The 22,957-nt window shown below is 36.5% G+C and overlaps 2 protein-coding genes across 2 annotated transcripts; both read left to right on the forward strand.

Moving 5' to 3' along the window:
• The first annotated feature begins 3,963 nt into the window (after positions 1–3,963).
• Positions 3,964–4,905, forward strand: LOC122482780 (olfactory receptor 8K3-like). Its single transcript, XM_043579077.1, has one exon. The coding sequence runs from the start codon at positions 3,964–3,966 to the stop codon at positions 4,903–4,905; it is 942 nt and encodes a 313-aa protein (XP_043435012.1).
• Positions 4,906–20,541: 15,636 nt separating this feature from the next.
• LOC122484344 (olfactory receptor 8K3-like) lies at positions 20,542–21,510 on the forward strand. The gene has a single exon (XM_043582302.1). It carries the CDS (start codon positions 20,554–20,556, stop codon positions 21,508–21,510), a length of 957 nt encoding a protein of 318 aa, XP_043438237.1. The 5' UTR covers positions 20,542–20,553.
• The last annotated feature ends 1,447 nt before the right edge of the window (positions 21,511–22,957 follow it).

Consider the following 22,957-nt stretch of genomic DNA (forward strand, 5'->3'; position numbering starts at 1 on the left):
CCAATCTGAGGAGACCTCTGTGGAAACGGGGACTCCTGGTGAGCCAGCCTTAAATATATGACATTTTAATCAAGAGTCCTATGCAGTGAAATGAAAAGTTAAGTATTAGTGAAAAATAAGAGTGAAGTAATAAATAAATAAGTAAATAAATAGGTGATAGATGGATAAATAGATAGATGATATATTTTAGGTAGATGATAGATAGACGATAGATGATAGATAGATAGATAGATAGATGATAGTTACATAGACAAATAATGGATAGATAGATAATGGATGCATAGATAGATTAGATAGATGATAGATAGATAGATAGATAGATGATAGATAGATAAATGATAATTTTACTCAGTGGTGAGTATGAATTGTCCCTGCCTATTAATGGACAAGCTCCAGGAAGTTTTTAATGCCTTCATATGCTTTAGCCATCATAAACAAATTGCTCATCATCTCCTGAGGGAGAGTCCCAAAAGGTGAAGACAACCCATAAATTGTTCTCAATATGCTATGGTAAGAAATTCATATGAGAGTCAAGACAGAGGCTTCTCTACAGGTAAAAATGACAGAAAACTGTGTGCCATCTCCTACTGCCAAATATCCGCAATGTTTCAGTGATGTTTGGTAAGTTCCATTTTAACTCCTTGGCAAAGCCCTAACAAAATGTAACTATGTGTGATTTTGTTTGCTTTGTCTGATTTTGTTTGGGTATAATTATCTCAAATAATATAACTGTAAAAAAATAAATATCAGGCACCCGGATGGTTCAGGTGGTTGGGCATCTAATGCTTGATTTCAGCTCAGGTCAAGATCCTGGGATCATGAGATCCAACCCCATATCAAGCTCCCTGCGGAGCCTGTTTAGGATTCTGTCTGTCTCTCTCCTCTCTCCCCAGCTCACACTCTCTCTCCTTCTGTCTAAAATAAAAATGATAAATAAATAAATAAATAAATAAATAATAAATATTCAGCAGAGATCATAAACTATGAAAGAGCAACTTGATTCTTTTTGGAAAATGTTTATTTTGAGAGAGAGTGTGTGTATGTGAATGATAGACGGAGAGAGAGAGACAGAGAGAGAGAGAGAGAGAGAGAGAGAATCCCAAGCAGGCTCCCTGCTCAGCACAGAACCCAACTCGGAGCTTGATCCTCCACCTGTAGGTCATGACTTGAGGTGATATCGAGAGTGGGGTACTTAACTGACTGAGCCACACTGTTACTCCTATTTGATTCTTTTTATAGAATTCTAAAGCTGGTGAGAGGAAATGCTTTTAACTTCCGCCACCTCATAGAAAAATTGGTACTTAAAAAGTGCTAAGTATTTTTTTTTAGGCTTCCATGATTGTAAAGGAAACAAAACAAAGCAGAAAAAAACTAACAAGCAAAACCCAAGATGTATACTGCATTTGGACTGCATTTACTGAATATATCTCTAATATGGTCATCTACTGATACCCATTATCATATTCCCGTCAGAAAAAAGATGTGTGAATCGGTGTAGTGGAGAGTGTCAAGAGGTCACAAAGGTATAAGGAAGACTCAGGTAAGTTAAGGGGAAATTACATATAATTACCTTTGTATTTTATGTTGTGAAATTGAATGTTTTTGTCTGCTTCTAGGTCACTCAGGGACTTCTGCCTTGCAATTTTATTGCAAACAATATAGTTTCCTTTTTTTTTCTTCAAACAGGAGCACTGATGCCCACAATTTTTTTAACCAAACCTCATTCTCTTACCTTAACGTGCCATCTGCTTCCCACTCTGGCATAACTTCTTATCTGTGGGTGTTTAGGATATTTAGATACATTTTATGTGATTATATACAGGTGTATCTGCATCGTGTGCTCTATGATAGTTCGAAGGGTTTTCTGTGGACTTAATGTAGAGAAGGATTTCAAATCACATCCAGGGATCCACGTATATCTTACCTTTAGTGTATTGTATTTTGTGTCTACGGTATTGTGTATCACAGTGACTTTCAACATGTTTTCTTTAAAGCATTCTACCCTTTAATTCAAAGGGATTTTTCATAAAACTTCTTTATGTGAACCTTCTGCCATGAATTTTTTTTCCTCCTCCCAATTCCACCATGTTCCCTAACTTTCTTGCTTGATAAAGTATATATGATTTATTACATACAAGTTAGTATATCTATATTTTAATGGGAATGCCATAAAGAAAATAGTTGTTTGGTTTTTAGACAGAGTGTGAGAGAGAGACAGCATGAGCTGGGGGTTGGAGGGGGAGAAAGAGGGAGAGAGAGAGAGACTCCAAACAGGCTCCACACCTAGTGGGGAGCTGGACATGGGGCTTCATTCCAAGACCCTGGGATTGTGACCTGAACTGAGATCAAGAGTTGAACACTCAACCGACTGGGCTATCCTGGTGCCCCAGAGGAAGAATAATATTTTAAGCAAATTCATACCCAAATAACTTATATTAAGACACTACTAAAATTGATACATAAATTAAAAGATAAGTAACCCAAGGAGTCACAACACGATTATTCAAATGTTGTCATGGAAGAGTGGTGAGGTATGTCTTGCTTGAACAGTTCCTCACCTCTTCCTATGATAGCCTTCACAAAGAACTTCAGTCCCAGGCCAGAGAATACACAGGTATATAAGTCAGGAAAGTAGAAACATTTCAGGTAAGTTGCTATCACTCTTAAAAACACCAGCTGGGGTACCTGGGTAGCTCAATCGATTAAGTGTCCAACTCTCAGCTTGGCTCATGTCATGATATCCTGGTTTTGAGAGTTCAAGCCCCATCTGGGCTCTGTGCTGTGACTGCAGAGCTTCCTTGGGATTCTCTGTCTCCCTCTCTTTCTGCCCCTTCCCTGACATGCTGTGTCTCTCAAAATAAATAAAAATAAACTTAAAAAATTTTTTAAAAACACAAGCAAACAAACAGAAACCCACAGTGTACTTGATATTTGAGAATTATTTCCAACTATTTCCATTGTCTACACAAAAGCTCTTCAAGGAAATGTCAATTTTATATATGAGAGTGTTATTGTCATATAGACTTTTATTCTTGTATATCTCCTGGCATGTTTCACCACATAAAAAATAATTCCCACTGTGATCTGTCAAACTTTTCTTATTCATACGCTTGTCAAATATCTGTCAAGTGTGTTAACGTTCCAGCCAGTTTCATAATAATACCTTTCATAAAACCATGTTTTGAGTAGTGGGTTTTATGCATTTGGGAAATTTGTGGTTTAAAAATTTTATTATATAGTTGACATGCGTATTATGCCGTATCATTGATGTATTTTATAAATGTCATCTTGTGATTGTATCCTATAAATCATAGAAATAATGATACTTTAAAGAATAGTAAAATAATCACCTATATCTTTGATCCCTAAATTTTTAACTTGATTTTTATTTTTGCCTTAGTATTCATATCTATGTACTTCTATCTATCTATCAATCAATCTATCCATCTATCTATTATCTATTATCTATCATCTATCATCTACCTATTTATCATTTCTCTTTCTCGTTCTCTCTCTCTCTCATCTATCTATTTAATTATATCATCAGAGTTTCTTAATTTTGTTACTGTTGTTATTCCTGGCTGAATATTGTTATGGCCTAGGTATTGGATATATTAAGATATTTAGCAGCTTAACTTGTGTCTAGCCATTAGAAGCTGGTAGAATCCTAACTCCCAGATGTGACAACCAAAATGTCTCTAGACAATGGAAAGTATTCATTGTGGAATAAAATGTGAATGGAATGAGAACCATTCATCTATTTCCATTTCCCTTTCTTTCTCTAAGTATGCATAGTAGTCTTTGTGACAGATGAGTTTATTTTCAAATATCCTAAATTGGATAGTTTGGATGTATCTTATTTATACTAATTTGGCATACTAAAACCTCTCCAAGGAGATAATACATGAAATCTATTGACTCTTATGATGTATCTATCCAGAATAGATTTTCTACTAAACCTACATGGAAAAACATAATCTAACAGGGCTGAATGAATTCATTCTCATGGGAATCACAGACCGTCCTGAGCTGCAGGCTCCATTATTTGGGCTCTTCCTCATCATCTATATGATCTCAGTGGTGGGCAACCTGGGCATGATCATCCTCACCCAGATGGACTCCAGGCTACAAACACCCATGTACTTCTTCCTCGGACACCTGGCTCTCACTGATCTGGGTTATTCAACAACCGTAGGACCCAAAATGCTAGTCAATTTTGTTGTGGATCAAAATACAATCTCCTATTATTTTTGTGCTATACAGCTCGCTTTCTTTCTTGTGTTCATCATTAGTGAACTTTTCATTCTGTCAGCAATGTCTTATGATCGCTATGTGGCCATCTGTCACCCTCTGCTCTACCCAGTCGTCATGTCACAAAGTGTGTGTCAGGTGCTAGTGGCAATCCCCTATCTCTACAGTGCATTTGTGTCTCTTCTAGTCACCATGAAGATTTTTAGTTCATCCTTCTGTGGCTACAATGTCATTAGTCATTTCTACTGTGACAGTCTCCCCTTGATATCTTTGCTTTGCTCAGATACACATGAAATTGAACTGATTATTCTGATCTTAGCAGGCTTTAATTTGATTTTTTCCCTTTTGATAGTTATTGTGTCTTACTTCCTGATCCTTACAGCCATCGTCAGGATGAACTCAGCTGAGGGTAGGCACAAGGCCTTCTCCACCTGCGGGTCTCACCTGACAGTGGCCACCGTGTTCTATGGGACTCTGATATTTATGTATGTGCAACCTGAGTCCAATCATTCCTTTGACACTGATAAAGTGGCGTCCATATTTTACACCCTTGTTATCCCCATGTTAAATCCCTTGATCTATAGCTTGAGGAACAAAGATGTAAAATGTGCAGTACAAACAATGTGGAAAAAGCTATGTAATCTTTTTTCTTAAAGTTTAGATACAATATTATCCCCGTAAGTTAGGATATGGGCTTCAAACTTTGTTCTGTATGTCACTAGAAGGAATCATAGGAAGCACAAATGTGTTCAACATACATTCGGAAGTTGTGTTCTAAGTGCCAATCACACTTCTATGTGTTGTAAATACGTTAGCATACAAATAGAAAAAAATAGTTGCCTTCCTTGAGAGAGAGAGAGAGATGCATTATAAATATAATAATTAGGTACAATTTATAGTATAGTGGAATTTGTCAAGACTCCATATACCATAGGATATGGTATTCCATGCAGGTAAGACAGTGGGTATGCCATGCAGGAATGAAGAAGAAGAGAAGGCACAAAAAAAAAGTTCAAATGATTCTTGTGTTGTTCTCAACCAATAGAATGAATCTCCCAGTGTGTGTGTTTGTGTTTGTGCTTATGCGTTTGTGTAAGCATATTCTTCTCCTTTAGCCTTTATACTCTTCTTATGGCATGTGTTGAAATCAAACTTCAAGGCTTCAAGGAGGCTCAAAGTAGCACTATGATTGGAAGTCATCAGTCATGTGAATTCGCTCAAACGCCCCAGTACCACGTGGGGGATTTTGAGGTCCTGGTCTTCTCATCAGTTGCAGTTGTTTCTATAGATAAGCCCTAGAACGTCTATTGACTCAACATACTTAGATATGTAGTAACTCACAACATCAGTGCCGCATTTCATCTGTCTTAATCAGTCCATTTCTCTATACCAGTAGATATATAAATTAAGATCAATTTTCTTGATTATAGTTAAAAACACTCCATTATATACTTTAAAGATGCTAAGAGAGTAAATCTTAAATATTATCCATGCAAAAAACAAATGGTACTCATGTGACATGCTGGAGACTTCAGCCAATGTTAAATTTTAGTCATATTTCAGTACATAAGTGTATCAAATCAACACACTGTACATCTTAAACTTACACAATGTTATATGTCCTTTATACCTCAATAAAGCTGGAGAAAAGAAAGATAAATTTCTTGAGGTCTCCCATAGAAGCTTCCAATTTTTTTATTTTATGGTTTATTGGGGTCTTGATCTCTGAGTGCTGTGTTTGTCTAATGAGGTTGTTACACTTTCTTATCTCTGAAAAATAAAAATACTTATGGCTTAAAATTCATTTTCTAATTGGTTTTGTGTCTTTGCATAAGAAGTCTATTCTATCTTGAATTAGGTTTGTTGCCTTTTTCATGGGATAACTTTCTTTGGTATTGGTTCTTATAAGCTTGTAATATAGTTTTATTGGGATCCATTGTTTCACTGCATTGATCTGATGATCCCTAGCTAAGAAGCACAAAGAGATAATCCCACAATTTGGCCTATACTATATTTCTAGTGAAAGTTTAGTAAGGTATGAAACAACTTATATAGTATAGGTTACATCTTCTGGAAAACTTCCTCCTAACCATTCTGAATTTCCACCTTTTTGTTTACTTCTAGCATTTTTATCACTCATGGAAATTTACTTACATCACAGAGAGATTGGGCTGTTTTCTCCGTCCTCCATCATGGAATAAAATGTTCTATATATTCAGTCAAATTTGAATCAAAATAACTCTTTGGAACAAAAAACTCCACTGTAAGTGTATCTTTATCTGAGGATGCACTATAGAATTTATGTCATTATTTTTTAATTTATTAAGAAGAAATATGCACTGATGAATTTTGGAATATAAGTACATGGAAATATTTTGTTTCCTAGAGGCAAAAACTCATTATTGGTGGCTGCCAAGATTATGAAAATGCTTACACTGATATTTTTGGTTATATATTTCCCCATATTATCCTTAGTAAATGATTATAACTTTTGAAATAGAAGAAGGTAAAAGTCTCCAATACCTGAATTTGAAAACTATAAGCTAACTCTACATAACCCACTATCCCACATCTAAAACAAATCTTGTACCTTTCATATTCCCTCAAATGATAAACCAGAAACAGAACAAAATACATTGAGATTTACAAATTTTAATAATATATTTTATTTTAGAAGTTAGTCTATATTTTACTATTAACTACACCTATAAATTATTTCAGGAAGTATAATATTTTCCATAAAATGGAAAAATTAAAAAATCGATGCTTGGTACATAACTGAAATTTGCATATGATGTTATGAAGAATGTTAGAAATTTACATATTAATCAAAGATGATTCAGAAAGATTGACAAAATTTAGAATATAAAAGGTACAAAAAATTTAGAGACACTAAGGGTGTCTTTAAAAAATCTGTGTTTTAGGTTAGGATATTAAGAATAGGTGTGTTATATATTTTCATATTTATGGACCCTAAGAAATACTGTATTAAAAAATTCAGGATGAAAGGAATCTCAATATGGAAATATTTATGAAAAATAACTGTCACCAGTCCAAAATCAAGCCCCGGAGTCGACTGGGAAACTCTACTAAATGTTAGGTAAAACAAATAGCCAATTACCATACATTTTCTTCTAGAAAACTGAAGTGAAAAGTCAATTTTCTTAGAGGAGTGCTTTCCCTTAATATTAAAAGCAAAAAACATCATAAGGAAAGAAAACAACAGAACAATATAAGTTATGATTGCTTACGCAATGGTTCCAAGAGTTCCAGCAAATGGAATCTAGCAGTAGGTAAAAACAATCATGCGCAGAATTAGGCTTACCCCAGAAATGTACAGATGATTTGACAGTCAAAAATAAAATCACCATATTAAAAATGAGAAGGGGAAAAAAAGTTGGCATCTCAATAAATGCAGCAAAACATTTTAAAGTTTCAATATCCATTAAAAATACAAACTTTGACCATACTAGTATTAAATGGGGTTTTAACGTCTGTTAAAAATAAAAACTTTGGCCATGCTAGTGTTAAATGGGACTTCTTAAAACTGATAAGGAACACTGATTAAAAACCTACATAGACCTACATATACATAAACCAGTATATCCCATATTAAAAGAATGAAATACATTTCCATAAGAATACAAACAAGACAAGGAGGACTCTTCTTTCTGATTCTGTTCAACATTGTGTCGCACTTCATGTTCAACACAACATGGCAAGGAAAAAATAAATACATAATAGAGAGTCTACAGATTGGAAAGGAAGAAGCAAAACTTCCTTTGTTTTTTAGCAAATGACAGGATTGTGCAGGTAGAAATCTAATGGAGCCTACAGAAAAAAAGTAATGGAACTGAAAAGTGAATTTATTGTGGTTTCAAAAAGGAGGATCAGTATGCAAAATAATGGTTAATTTCTATAGACTACCCAGGAAAAAGTAGAAATGGAATTTCAAATACCTGCTATGAACATATCAAAACTATAAAATACTTAAAGATAAACATGAAAAAATATTTGTACACATAATTAAGAATCATCCTTATAAGACACTAAAGAATATGTAAGTAAGTGAGAGAGAAGCTATGTTTATTTTCTGGAATAGTCAATGTTGTTGAAAAAATTTCTCAAATGTATCTATAGATTCAAGGCAACTCCAACAAAAACCCAAGCAGGCATTATTTTTTGGTAAGCACTGGGAAGCTGAAACTAAAATACAGAAAGAAATGCAAAGACCTAGAATAGCTGTTTCTTAAAAAAAGAAACAGAGTTGTAATATAAACATTATGAAAAACACTAACTGATTGCAAGCCTCATTCCAAAGCTACAGTTGTCAAAAGGGTTTGGCACTGGTATAAAAATTGATGATTAGATCAATGAAACAAAACTGATAGACCAGAAAAGGACCCATGCATATGTGAACAACAAATTTTCCACAAGGTCAAAGAAAAAGGCCATTTGTTGAAGAAAGAACAGATCTTTCAACCAATGATAATGGACTAATTTTATATATACATATATATACATGTGTATACCTGTATATGTACATATCTACTATATATAGAGACATATATAAAATATATTTTAAATATATATATAATATGTATATATATACATCATATATATACATGCATATATATATATACAAACTATATATACACAAAATATTGAATGTTGACCCATAATTCATATAAAGATTCACCTAACATGGATCACAGATATAAATATAATACCTAAAATCTAAAAATTTCAGGAGAAAACATAGTAGAAAATATTCATGATTTTGGGTTGCGTGAAGACTTCTTAGATACAACACCCAAAGTAAAACCAACAAAATAGAATTTTGATACATTGTACAACATGAAAATGAAATCTTCTACTCTTCAAAAGATACTCTTAAGAGGATGTAAAACCAATTTATGTTCTGGAAGATAAGAGTTTCAAGTAACGTATTTCGTAAAAGACTCATTCCACAACATACACAGAGATCTCAAAACTCAATGGTAATAATAATAGACCTCCTGAATGGGCAAAACATTTGGAAAATACTTCACCAAATAGCACCTGGGTGGCTCAGTCGGTTAAGCATCGGCTCAGGTCGTGATCTTGCAGTTTGTGACTTCGAGCCATGCAACAGGCTGTGTGCTGACAGCTCAGAGACTGGAGCCTACTTCAGATTCTGTCTCCCTCTCTCTCTGCCCCTACCCCTCTCAGTCTCTTCTCTCTCTCTCTCAAAAATAAATAAACATCAACAAAAAATTTAAAACCTCAATAACAGTCTAGATCTATTAGAATACCAAGATGTTGGTGAGTATACAGAAAACTAGAATCTTTCATGCATTTTTGATGGAAAAGTAAAATAGTATCAATATTTGAAAATAGTTTGTTATAAGCATCAGTGTCTTCAAACTTAAACATAAATTTAACACATTATTGAGACTTTCCACTCTCACGCTTTTTCTACAAGAGAAATGGCAACACATCTTATAAGACTTGTATCCAAATGTCCATAGCAACTGGAAGATTCAGAACGTGTCACTTCCAAATCTGTTGCTTTGGCGTATTGATTACTTTGAGCTAAAGATGCAGAAAACACAGGTAGTGCAAGACAGGCACTCTGAACTTCCTTTTTCCCTCTGAAAGCAGAAAATGAAATTCCCATGTCAACGATGACCACCTTATACCAGAAGGAAAACCATTCTCATCACCAGAGACGGAGGCTCGAAGCCAGAAGAAACCTGTGCAGAGCTTGATAAAATAATTCCTACCTGTTTTTAGTCCCCCTAAATATTTTAATCTTCTACAATAGCCACTATTTTTTCCATTTATTTTATTATCTTTTTAATTTTTGGTATTTATTTACTTTTGAGAGGGCAAGACACACAGAGAGAGACATGAGCAGGGAGAGGCAGAGGGAGAAGGAGACACAGAATCCGAAGCAGGCTCCAGGCTCTGAGCTGTCAGCAAAGAGCCTGATGTGGGGCTCGAACTCACAGGGCGTGAGATCATGACCTGAGCTGAAGTCAGACACTCAGCCAACTGAGCCACCCAAGCTCCTTGCCACTATGTTTTTTTTAATGTTTATTTATTTTGAGAGAGAGAGAAAGAGAGAGAGAGAAGATCCCAAGCAGACTCCGCACTGTCAGTGCGCAGCCTCATGCCAGGCTCAAATCCACAAACCATTGATCATGACCGACCTGAAACCAAGAGTCAAACCAACTGAGCCACCCAGGCACCCGCCCCTACAAATGCCACTCTTTGTTCAACTTAGTAGATAAATACTTGATCCTGCCAGTTCGCTGGGTTTTCATACTTCTTGTGAAGACTCCCACATACATGTAAAAATTTACTAAATAAAATCTGTATGCTTTTGTCCCATTATCTCTTGTGTCAGTTACATCTCAGGCCAAGGCGGAAACGTTAAGGTGGTAAAGGAGGAATTTTTCTCCCCCTTCAGTTTTATTAACTTTTATTGTAATGGCCTCAAACTAGAAACAAGCCAAATGTTCATACGCTTGAGAATGGACTGTAGGATATCCAAGCAAGTGAATGCCACTCTCAGTGAAGAGAAGGAGGGAAACAAAGAACAAGAGACTCTTAAAAATAGAGAACAAACTGAGAGTTGATTGGGGGCGGGGGGGGGGGGGGGAATGGGCTAGATGGGGGATGGGAATTAAGGAGAGCACTTGTTGTGATGAGTACTGGGTGTTGTATGTAAGTGATGAATCACTGAATTCTACCCCTGAAGCTAATATTGCACTGTATGCTAACTAACATTTAAATTTAAAAAATAATAATAATTAAATAAATAAATAAATAAATAAATAAATAAATATTTTTTTAAAAAGTGATAAATTATTGGTACATCCAAAAATGTGAATGATCTCAGAATACTTCTGCTGAGTAAAAGATGGCAAAACGAAAAGGCTAAATAATTTACAATTACATTTACAAAAAAAATCTAAAAATGCAAAATCACCTATATTTACATGAAGCAGATCAAACAATTCCCAGAAAGTGCAAGAAAAACACATGGAATATTTACAACTTGGAAATCAAAACAAACAAAAAAAATGAAATGATCCTTACATGCAAATGATATGTTATCTAATGAAAAAAATCTCCACGAATCTGAAAAACAAAAGTTTAAAACAAAATTGTGAGTTCAGTAAGGTGACATATGATTAATGAACAAATATTATATATAATATTATATATATTATATAATATTATATATTATATAATACTATATATTATATACAATAAGTATTATAATCTACATATATTGCAAACTAAATAAAAAATAAAACATTCAAAATCCATCACGTATACTGAAATATGTAATTAGAAACAAGCAAATCATGTACAAGATTTATATGCAGAAAGTACAAAGTAGTAATTAAAGAAATAAAAAAAAATCTGAATAAATTAGAAGGCACATTGAGTTCAGAGATTAGAAGACTGAATACAGTGAAAATATCAATTCTTTACAAACCAATCTATAGATTTAATGTAAACTTAGCAAGATTTTTGTAGTAGCAACTTTATACTGAAGTTTACATGACAGTTCAAGGACCTAGCGGAGATGAAACACATTTTGAAATGGAGCATAATGAGGGTCTTCTGGGTGGCTTAATCAGTTAAGAAACTAACCCTTGATTTTGGCTCAGGTCATGATCTCATGGTTAGTGAGATAGAGCCCTGCGATGAGCTTTGCCCTGGCAGCATGGAGCCTGCTTAGGATTCTCTCTCCCTCCTTCTCCCCCTTCTCGCTTTTTCTGAAAATAAGTAAACATTTAAAAAATAATAATAAAATAAAGTAAAATGTAGCATAATGAGAAAGAAAACAATCCACTCCATGTTGAGATTTACTACGTAGCCACAATAATCAAGTCTGTGTGACTTTGGTGGAGATACCACCACATAAATGAATCTCACATAAATGGATAGAACTAGACCTCTATTCTGTCAACTAAACAGTTCAACTAAAATTTTATGAAGATGCAAACGTTCAGCTAAAATTTTATAAAGATGCAACGGTAGCTCAAAAAAAGTGAATAGCCTTAAAAAAATAGTGGTGCTGTATTTGGGAATACAAAGGCAAAAAATAAACAAATAATGTTAACTTAAACCTTATACAAAAATTTAACAACAAAATGAATAGCAAGTTAGATGGAAAATGGCAAACTATAAAACGTTTAGATAAAAACGTAGGGGAAAACCTGTATTCGGGACCTCAGGCCAGTGGAGAGCTTATAGACATGACATCAAAAGCATAAACTATAAAGACAGTAAACCCTTGGCTTGCAAGCATAATTCTTTCTGGAAACATGCTTGTATTCCAAAGCACTTGTATATCAAAGTGGATTTCCCCATAAGAAATAATGGAAACTCAGATGACTCATTCCAGAACCCAAAAATATTCATATAAAAATGATTACCATACTGTAACATAATACAAAATAATAAAATACAAAATGTAAAGAAAAATAAACAAATTAACCTGTACTTACTTTTGAAAACCTTTGTGGCTGGTGTGAGGGAGACAAGGGAGGGGAAGGTTATTGTGCAGGATGACATTTCCTATCACTGATGGAATCCCTGCTGTCTATTGGCTCAATGGAATCTTTTTCTTTTTGTGCAACTTTCACAATGAACCTATGCAGTGACACTTGCTTTTGCCTCCTTTTGAGGATTTCACGGAAATATGGCATTGCCCTGTCATTAAACACATGCATCGCTTGCACTGCTACAGCCTCATTCAGGTGGTGATTTTCTACAAAATTTTGAAGCCTTTCCCACATTTTACAAGTCTCCCTAATCTCATTAGAAGCAAGGGATTCCTCCGCCTTTTTCTCCTCCTCCTCTGCAGACGAGATCTCCTCCGTAACCTCTTCTGGTTGCTCCCAATGCAGATCCATCAGTTCGCCGGTGGTCAGCTCCTGGCCATGTTCCTCCACCAGCTCCTGAATATCGTCCTCATTCACCTCCAGTCCCCTGGTCTTCTCCAAGGACACAATTTCACTGACAACAGGTGGCTCTTATTCATGAGCAAGACCCCTCTAAGACATGTCCATGAACACAATCAGGCCAGTTTTCTCCAAGTAGAACTGAGGGTTCTTGGTGGCCCCATCCCAGGCTTTTTCGATGATCTTGAGGCAGTTTGCAATGTGGAAATGATTTTTCCAAAACTCTCAGAGGGTGAGGTTTGTTCCTTGGGTCGCCTCAAAGCACTGCTGAAATAGTGCTTTGGTATAAAGCTTTTTAAAGTTCAAAATGACCTGCTGATCCATGGGCTGGAGGATTGGAGTGGGGTTGGGAGGAAGGAACTTGACATGAATGAATCGAATTCCTCCAGGAAGACATCATCCAAGTCTGGAGAATGAGCAGGAGCATTATCCATAACCAGCAAGGCTTTGAGTAACAGATTCTTTTCTAAAAGGTATTTCTTCCCTGAAGGACTGAAGACCTCATTGATCCACTCAGCAAACAAGATGGCAATGACCCAAGCCTTGCTGTTGGACCTCTACATCACGTTTAACTGGCTCTTCTGCACCTTGAATTTCTTGAAGTTTCATGGATTCTCAGAATGATACATGAGTCGGGGGTTGACTTTGAAATCCCTGCTTGCCTTAGCACAGAGCAAGAGGGTGAGATGGTCTTCCATGGGCTTGTGACCAGGCACTGTATTTTCTTCTTCTGTAAGGTCAGTCCTCTTTGGCATCTTTTTCCAAAAAAAGCCCCATCTCATTGCAGTTAAAAACTTGCCCCGGCAGGTAACACTCAGAAACTATGAACCTGTGGAATTCAGTAGCAAACACCTCAGCTTTCTCAGCATCTGAACTGACAGCCTGTCCGTGCTTCACAACAACATGGATGCCACCTCTCTAAAATTACCAAACCATCCCCTGCTTGCCTTGAAGTCTTCTTTGTTTTCTGTTGATGTGCATGGCAGTTTACTCATGAGGTTGGTGTACAAGGCCTTTGCCTTCCTGCAGATAAAGTTCTCAGTCATAGTATCACTTGCCAGTTGCTTCTTGTTCATCCAAACCAGGAACGACTTTTCTACATCTTCCAGAACACATCGACATTGCTTTAATATTCTCATGACTCCTTTTGTGGCATCTAGCCCCCTTGTTTCTTCTTTCTTCTTTAATATTGTTCAAGTGGTCAACATAGACTTCTTATAAAATCTTGTAATTTCAGCCACTCCCATACCTCATTTGTACTTCTCCATGATTTTTTTCTTAACTTCCACCTTGATCTTCTCCTTCTTCTCACCACCTTTCTTTTCAACTTTTTCTGCATGGGGACTATTGTATACTCTTGCACAATTATTGACTACAGTACGGTATTTATAAACTCTTGTCATATACTGTATCTAATATAACTGTCAGTAAGGCAGGAGAGGAAAGGGTCTGCAGTCAGCCTGACCTAGAAGGAGGCAAAGCATTCCTAAGCTTACCCTTGTATGGAAAAGCAAAGAACTTCCCATAGGTTCTTTGAAGTGAGAATAAATGCACTAGAGCCAGTTGTGGGCACCTTCCAATGTTCTGAAAAATCACCAATGTTCTGCCAAACACCACGGCCTGAGATTGAACATTCAAGCATGGAAGATGATCACCCACAATCCTACAGCAAGAGATAAAGGTAGAGATAGAGACAGAGAGAGAGAGAGAGAGAGAGAGAGAGAGAGAGAGACAGGAACCATTGGCTCAATTGTGATCATGTGATGTTTGGCATCATGTACTAATTGTTATGCAAGACATCACTCATTTATCAAGTTAAAATTTATTTAAAATGTTTGCTCTTCTTGGAGAACACTCGCAGAACAGGTTACTTGAAATCCAAGGTTTTACTGTACTGGTAAACTGGACTTGATCCAAATTAAAACAACCTATAAATCTCACTCTTGGATACCCATCCCAAGGGAATGAAAATCTGTGTTCACATAATCATGTTTAAGTGAACATTTACAGATGTTTTACTCTTAATAGTTGAAAACTGGAAAGAACTCAAATGCCTTTCAGTGAATGAATGATTAAATTAATCAATACTGTGCAATACTGCTCAGTAACAAGAAAGGAACAAATGATTTATATACACAAAATACAAGTGAATCTCAAGAGAATTCTGGTGAGCTAAAAAAATTCAATCTAAAAAGATTAAAAATGGTAGGGGCACCTGGGGGTCTCAGTTTGTTGAGCATCCAACTTTGGCTCAGGTCATGATCTCACGGTTGGTGGGTTCGAGCACTGCCTCCAGCTTGCTGCTGTCAGCTCAGAGCCTGCCTTGGATCCTCTGCCCCCTCTTTTTCTGCCCCTCTCACATATTCTCTCTCTCTCTCTCTCTCTCTCTCTCTCTCTCTCTCTCTCAAAAATGAATGAACATTTTTTTACAAAATTACAAATGGATTTTTTTTATTTTAGAGAAGGAGCATGAGACTGTGCATGAGTGGGAGAGGGGCAGAGGGAGAGAGAGAATCTTAAAGCAGACTTCACGCCCAGGGCAGAGCCCCACGCAGGGCTCCCTCCCATGACCCAAAGATCATGACCTGAGCCAGAATCAAGAATGGAACCCTTAACAGATTGAGACTCTCAGGCATCCCACAAATGGTATATTATTTATAAAACATTTTTATAAAAGATAAAAATATAATGATGGAAAAGAGATCATTGATTACCAGGAATTAATAACAGTGGCAGAAGTGGAGGTGGGAGGTGTCACTATAAAGGGACAGCTGAATGGACTTTTGTGGCAAGGGAATAGATCTATTTAGGGTTGAGGGTTAACAGAATGGAATCACTGAAATGGTGCAATATGCAGTAAAAGGAAAAAAAGCAAAAATACAAGAGAACGATGAACAGACAGTTGGAAATTTGCAATAAAGTGAGGAATAACAGTAACTAATTTCTGTCCCTTCAGGAAAAGTAAAAACAATAAGAGCCACCAATCAAAGAAGCAGCATCTCATATTTGTATAACGTATTCTTTTGATACCCTAAAAACTTAAAAATAAGGTCATAGGACAGTGTGTAAACACTTCTCCGCTGCGCTATTCATTTCAAGAGACCATTGTGAAAATGCAGATTCCTGTTGGGATGCCCTATAGATATGATATTTTAATCAAGAGTCCCATGCATACAAATGGAAAGTAACCAAGAGTAAAAAAATGGAAGGAAGGAAGGAAGGAAGGAAGGAAGGAAGGAAGGAAGGAAAGAAGGAAGGGAGGGAGGGAGGGAGGGAGGGAGGAAGGAAGGAAGGAAGGAAGGAGGGAGGGAGGGAGGGAGGAAGGAAGGAAGGGAGGAAGGAGGGAGGAAGGGAGGAAGGAAGGAAGGAAGGAAGGGAGGAAGGAGGGAGGAAGGGAGGGAGGGAGGGAGGGAGGAAGGAAGGAAGGAAGGAAGGAGGGAGGGAGGGAGGGAGGAAGGAAGGAAGGGAGGAAGGAGGGAGGAAGGAAGGAAGGAAGGGAGGGAGGGAGGGAGGAAGGAATGAAGGGAGGAAGAAAAGAAGGAAGGAAGGAATGAGGGAGGAAGGAAGGAAGGAAGGGAGGGAGGGAGGGAGGGAGGAAGGAAGGAAGGAAGGAAGGGAGGGAGGGAGGAAGGAAGGAAGGAAGGAAGGAAGGAAGGAGGGAGGGAGGGAGAGAGGGAGAGAGGAAGGAAGGAATTCAGAAAGGAAGTCAAAAAGAAAGAAAAGAGAGAGAGAGAGAAAAGACAATAAATACACATTTTCTCTGATAATTAAAGGACAACCTCCAGACATTTTGTCATGCTCACAAATACTTTTGGGATAATCTCCTCAGGGAGAGTCTCAAAAGCTGAAAAAAAAGCCATAAATTGCTCTCAATATGCCATGTAAGAAACACAGGAGGGAGTCAAGACAGAGGCTTCATTCCAGGTAAAATGATAGAAGATTTCATGGGGCATCTTATGTTACCAACACCAACAATGATCAAGTGACATAGGAAAAGTTCGGCTTTAATTCAATAGCAAAGCTGTAGCAACAAGTTGCCATTTATGTTTTAGTATTTTTTGTTTGGTTGGGGGGATTTTGTTTTGTTCTGTTTTCATTTTTGCTTTTATTACTCCATAATGCCTAAGCAGGAATAGGATGCCTACCCTTTTCTCTTCCTACTGTGCGAGTATTTTTACCCGGATCGACAAACTATTCATGGAAACATCACGCTATTGCTTACAAAATATTCATTTTACAGAATTAATTATATCTCCAATGCAGACCAAAACAGAGATCAAGTGAAGCGTAACTAAAGAGATACTCGTTTTTAAAACTTGGCCAAATTAAGAGGCCGCAGGTGCTCCGTCTTTCGTTTTGAGGTCCTTCCAAACTCTTATTTAGTGACCCCAGGCTCTTTTTTGTGACCCTTTCCATACAACTTAAGATTTAGTGATTATTTAAATAAAAATATAAATATGATTCTTTCCAGATCTCTTGATGAGACAGGAAAGGGAGAGAGGGTATTCTACCTCATGCTGACATGTGAAAAGCATTATTTGGAGACTTGCAGACTTTCAGGTACCCCGTTTTATGGCAATGATATGGTATTCAGCATGTGCTTCAATGTGAGTGGAATTTAATGGCAAGCAGATATAATTATCTCAAAGAATACAGTTTAAAAAAAATAACAATTGGTATTCAACAAAAATGTTACACTGTGAACAATTTGGTCCTTTCCCTAGAACTCTAAAACTTAGGGAAAAACAAAACAAAATAAAACAAAACGTGTTGATCTTTCCTTACCTTAGAGAAAACTTGGAACATACCAAGTATGCTTTTTCTTAGTCTTTCATATTTTTAAAACGAAACAAAACAAACAAAAGTTAAGATTGACACCACTCCTTATTGAATTTGCAGAAGATATTTTTCTAAAATTACTATCGACTGATACATGCTTCCGTCTTTATGATGGAAGAAAGGTGTATGCATCAAGGCAAGGCAGGTTATCAGGATGTCACAATATTAGCAGCAATATTTTAAATGAGTTAAGCACAAATTTTATGTACCCATTTTTATTTAATGTTTTATTTACACTTGTATGTTTTTATTTTCTTATAGATCAGTCAGAGACTGCTGTTAAGTATGTAATGTAACTACATTATAATGTATCGATTATGTCACAATGTATGTTTCATTATATCTAGTATCATTTCTATTTTTTTTTCTTAAGGAAGTATTCATACTGGCAATATTTTAAATTTAATACTTCTCTTGCCTTAATCTGCCATCCCCTTCTTACTGTTATATTCCTAATCTGTATATTGTTAGGGATATTTAGTTACATTTTTATTTGGTTAAAACGTATATCTGTGTTTTGTGTTACATTATAGTTTGGAGAAGTTCCTGTGGCCTTAAGGTCTAGAAGAACTTAAAGGAATATCATAGAATCCATGTATATCTCATCTTTAGTGCATTTAATTCACCTCCATGGGAACTTTAAACAGTTTTTTAAAGTACAGTGTCTCTTTATCCAAAGGAAGTTTTTTTAATGAATCTTTATTATATGAAAACAATGCCCACGGCTGCTCATTCTCCCAATGGGCCCAGATTTCCTCATCTCTTTGGGTTCTCACATGATGAAGTGTATTTGATTTGTCATGTGCATGTTAGTACATGACTATAATTGACATGAAAATGTTCCTTGGGGAAGATTACTTTTTTTAAGAAAATTTATATCAAAAGAAACTTATTTGTATATTTTGTCAAAACAGTTAAGGAAATTAGAAGACAAGTAATTAAAAGAATAGCACCTTGACTGTCCAATGTAGTTATGGAGAAAGGGCTCAGGGTAGGACCTGCATTAATCTGCATTTGATCATACTTGACCTATTCTGCACCTGTTCATCCTCATAGCATGGACAAAGAAGATATTTCATAGTCCAGAAGAGTTTGCATACAAATATGTGATGAGACCTGCTTTGAGCTAAGTTAGTGCTACCATTTAAAAAAAAAAAAGAAAGAAAGAAAACTGGGGCATCTGGGTGGCTCAGTTGGTTAAGTGTCCAACTGTTGATCTTGGCTCAGGTCATGATCTCATAGTTCATGAGTTCGAGCCCCACACAGAGTTCTAGTCCGATGACATGAAGCTTCCTTGGCATTCTGTCTCTTCTTCTCCCTGTCCCTCCTCTATCTCTTCCTGTCTCAAAATAAATAAATAAACTTAAAAAAATAATACAAGCAAACAAACACTACGTACATGATTTTCAAGTAGCATCGGCACAGTGAATCATTCAATTTTCATTTATCCCTCTCAAGAGCCCTACGCAAGGAAGTATTGCTTTGTATATGAGAATAAAGAGTTTTAGCTAAGTTAGATTACTGGCCCAGAGTAACCCTCATATATGCCATAAGTGGAGGTATAACAGACCTTATCTATATAAATCTACCTCTATATTTATGCCATAAAGACAAATAATTCTCAGCTGTAATCCATTATAGTTTTTTTTTTTTTAATTTATACACGTGCCCACACACACAGTGCCAATTGTGACAACAGTGTCAGCCTGTATCACCTGTAGGTGTAAAGGATTTTATGGGAATATGTATCGAAGCAGTGGGTTCTGTATATTTTTGAGAATTGGGGATTTAAAATTTTTATTGTATTTATTATATAATTGTATAATATAATTGATTATATATTGACGTGTATATTAAGTTATAGTATTAACTACAATTTATAAATGCTGCTGTGTAATTGCAATTATATCAACGACTAATTGAAAACTTTAAAACATTGTACCGTATGGTTTCTATGTGTTACAGTCAAATTTTTAACATAGTTTTTATTTAAAAAAATTTTCCTGTGTGTACCTATGTCTATATCTATATTTATATATGTATATGTTTTTGTATCTACTTATGTATCTATTTTTCTCTCTCTTATTTATCTACTTATCTATCTATACCATCCTGGTCTCTCAAACTTGGCATTATTGCTATTTCTAACTGAATATTGAATATTGCAGGCTGTTTAGAAACAAAAATGACCTCTAATCATCACAAGCCCATAGAGCCCCACCTTCCAGTTGTGACAACCAAAATGTCTTCTAGATATCGATAAAACGACATTCCGTTACAATAAAATTGCCTCCAGTTGAGGACCACTGACTGTCTATGTTTATGTTATACTAGCCTTGGGGGAGATGGCTGCATTTTCAAATATCTGAAATTGGAAAGTTTGGATGTATTTTATTTACATGAGTTTTGCATACTAAAATTCACCCAGGTGATAGTACATGAAATCTACTGACCATGCTGATATCTCTATCCAGAATAGGTTTCCTGATAAGTCTGCATGGAAACACATAATCTAACAATGCTCAATGAATTCATTCTCATGGGAATCACAGACCGTTCTGAGCTGCAGGCTCCATTATTTGGGCTCTTCCTCATCATCTATATGATCTCAGTGGTGGGCAACCTGGGCATGATCATCCTCACCCAGATGGACTCCAGGCTACAAACACCCATGTACTTCTTCCTCGGACACCTGGCTCTCACTGATCTGGGTTATTCAACAACCGTAGGACCCAAAATGCTAGTCAATTTTGTTGTGGATCAAAATACAATCTCCTATTATTTTTGTGCTATACAGCTCGCTTTCTTTCTTGTGTTCATTGTTAGTGAACTTTTTATTCTAACAGCAATGTCCTACGACCGCTATGTGGCCATCTGTCACCCTCTGCTCTATCCAGTCATCATGTCACAAAGGGTGTGTCAGGTGCTGGTGGCCATCCTCTATCTCTACAGCACATTTGTGTCTCTTATAGTCACCATAAAGATTTTTAGTTCGTCCTTCTGTGGCTACAATGTCATTAGTCATTTCTACTGTGACAGTCTCCCCTTGATATCTTTGCTTTGCTCAAATACACACGAAACTGAAATGATTATTCTGATTTTAGCCGGTTTTGATTTGATTTCATCCCTTTTGATAGTTATTGTGTCTTACCTCCTGATCCTCGTAGCCATCGTCAGGATGAACTCAGCTGAGGGTAGGCACAAGGCCTTCTCCACCTGCGGGTCCCACCTGACAGTGGCCACAGTGTTCTATGGGACTCTGATATTTATGTATGTGCAACCTGAGTCCAGTCATTCCTTTGACACTGATAAAGTGGCGTCCATATTTTACACCCTTGTTATCCCCATGTTGAATCCCTTGATCTATAGCTTGAGGAACAAGGATGTAAAATATGCAGGACAAAGGATGTGGAAAAAAATATGTAATTTTTTTTTCTTAAAATGCACTGTCTAACATGATTCCTATAAACCAGCTTATGGACTTTAAATTTTTCTCTCTGTGCCTCCGAAGAAAAGAGGAAACACAAATGCGTTCAACATATTTGAAGACAGTTTATAGATTGTCTTATGTATGCTAGGCACGTCTGACTGTTGTAAATTGATTTGTGAACAAAATAGTAAAAAAGATCGCCTTCCTTCCAAGAGAAAGGTGGATTGTGTATGTAAATCAAGTAAATATTATAGTACAGTAGAATGTGTTAGATGGATATACACACAGACACATAAACACAAAACTGTCAAGTATTTCTGTGTCTTTCTCACCTATATACTGTAAAAATGCAGTGCCTATGTATGTGTGTGTGTGTGTGTGTGTGTGTGTGTGTGTGTGTAAGTCCTTTCCTTCTGTGTTAGCCTTCAAACTCTTCCCTGGTATGTTTTGGAATTATTTTAATACTGGTTGTTTCTGTGATATCTGATGATTTGAAGTATTGGGTCACAGTAGTGTGCTCAAACACCTTTATTACAAGCATTGAGATTCCCCTTTCTTCTCCTCAATTTATGAGTCTATTGGCTAAACATACTTGGTAATCCAGCAATCTGAGTGGCCCCTGGTTTGTCTCACAAAGCCCCTTTGGTTGATATCTGAGGATATTCAAATTAAGATAAAGTTTTGAGGGCTCCCTGGTTTGTGCTTTTTCCCTCAACTGGTTGTTCTTAGTAATCTGGCTTGCTGGTTTAGTATATTATAATATTTCCTTGTCTTTTTTAAGAAAAGTAATTATCCATGTTTAAAAAATATGTTCCACTTGTTTTTGTATCCTTGAGTAAGAGGACTATTCTACAATGAATTAATCGTATTGCTTCTCTTTTCTTGGATTGATGTTTCCCAAAATTTATCAATACTTTTTATGCACCATATGTTAATGGACTATCACCATTTACCTACACTGATTGATTCTCTTACATGTGGGAAGCAAAGGGAAGTGAACAATCCTGTTTTTGCACTCTGTCGTACTTCTTTTTTTTAATGTTTATTTATTTTTGACAGAGAGAGAGAGACAAAGCATGAGCAGGGGAGGGTCAGAGAGAGAGGGAGACACAGAATCGGAAGCAGGCTCCAGGTTCGGAGCTGTCAGCACAGAGCCCGACGCAGGGCTCGAACTCACAGACTGTGAGATCATGACCTGAGCTGAAGTCGGCTGCTTAACCAACTGAGCCACCCAGGCGCCCCAACTCTGTCATACTTCTAAGGTGAATGAGGATGGATACATGGCAAGGACACACAGACCTTGCCTCTCATGCATAGGTAATCTATGTCACTCCACACTTTCCCATGTGCTTATTTTTAATTTCCCCTTTGCTTACCTTTATTCTTCTTAATACTTCTGGGATTTTACTGAACTTAGGAGTTAATGATAGTTGCTTTGGTCACCATGATGCAATTAAGTCTCTGTTTAGCC

Source organism: Prionailurus bengalensis, chromosome D1, assembly GCF_016509475.1.
Source record: "Prionailurus bengalensis isolate Pbe53 chromosome D1, Fcat_Pben_1.1_paternal_pri, whole genome shotgun sequence".
In the NCBI taxonomy this organism is placed as follows: domain Eukaryota; kingdom Metazoa; phylum Chordata; class Mammalia; order Carnivora; family Felidae; genus Prionailurus; species Prionailurus bengalensis.

Coding starts and splice junctions, on each gene's coding strand:
- LOC122482780 (XM_043579077.1), top strand. CDS start 3,964: ATGGAAAAACATAATCTAACAGGGCTGAATGAATTCATTCTCATGGGA.
- LOC122484344 (XM_043582302.1), top strand. CDS start 20,554: ATGGAAACACATAATCTAACAATGCTCAATGAATTCATTCTCATGGGA.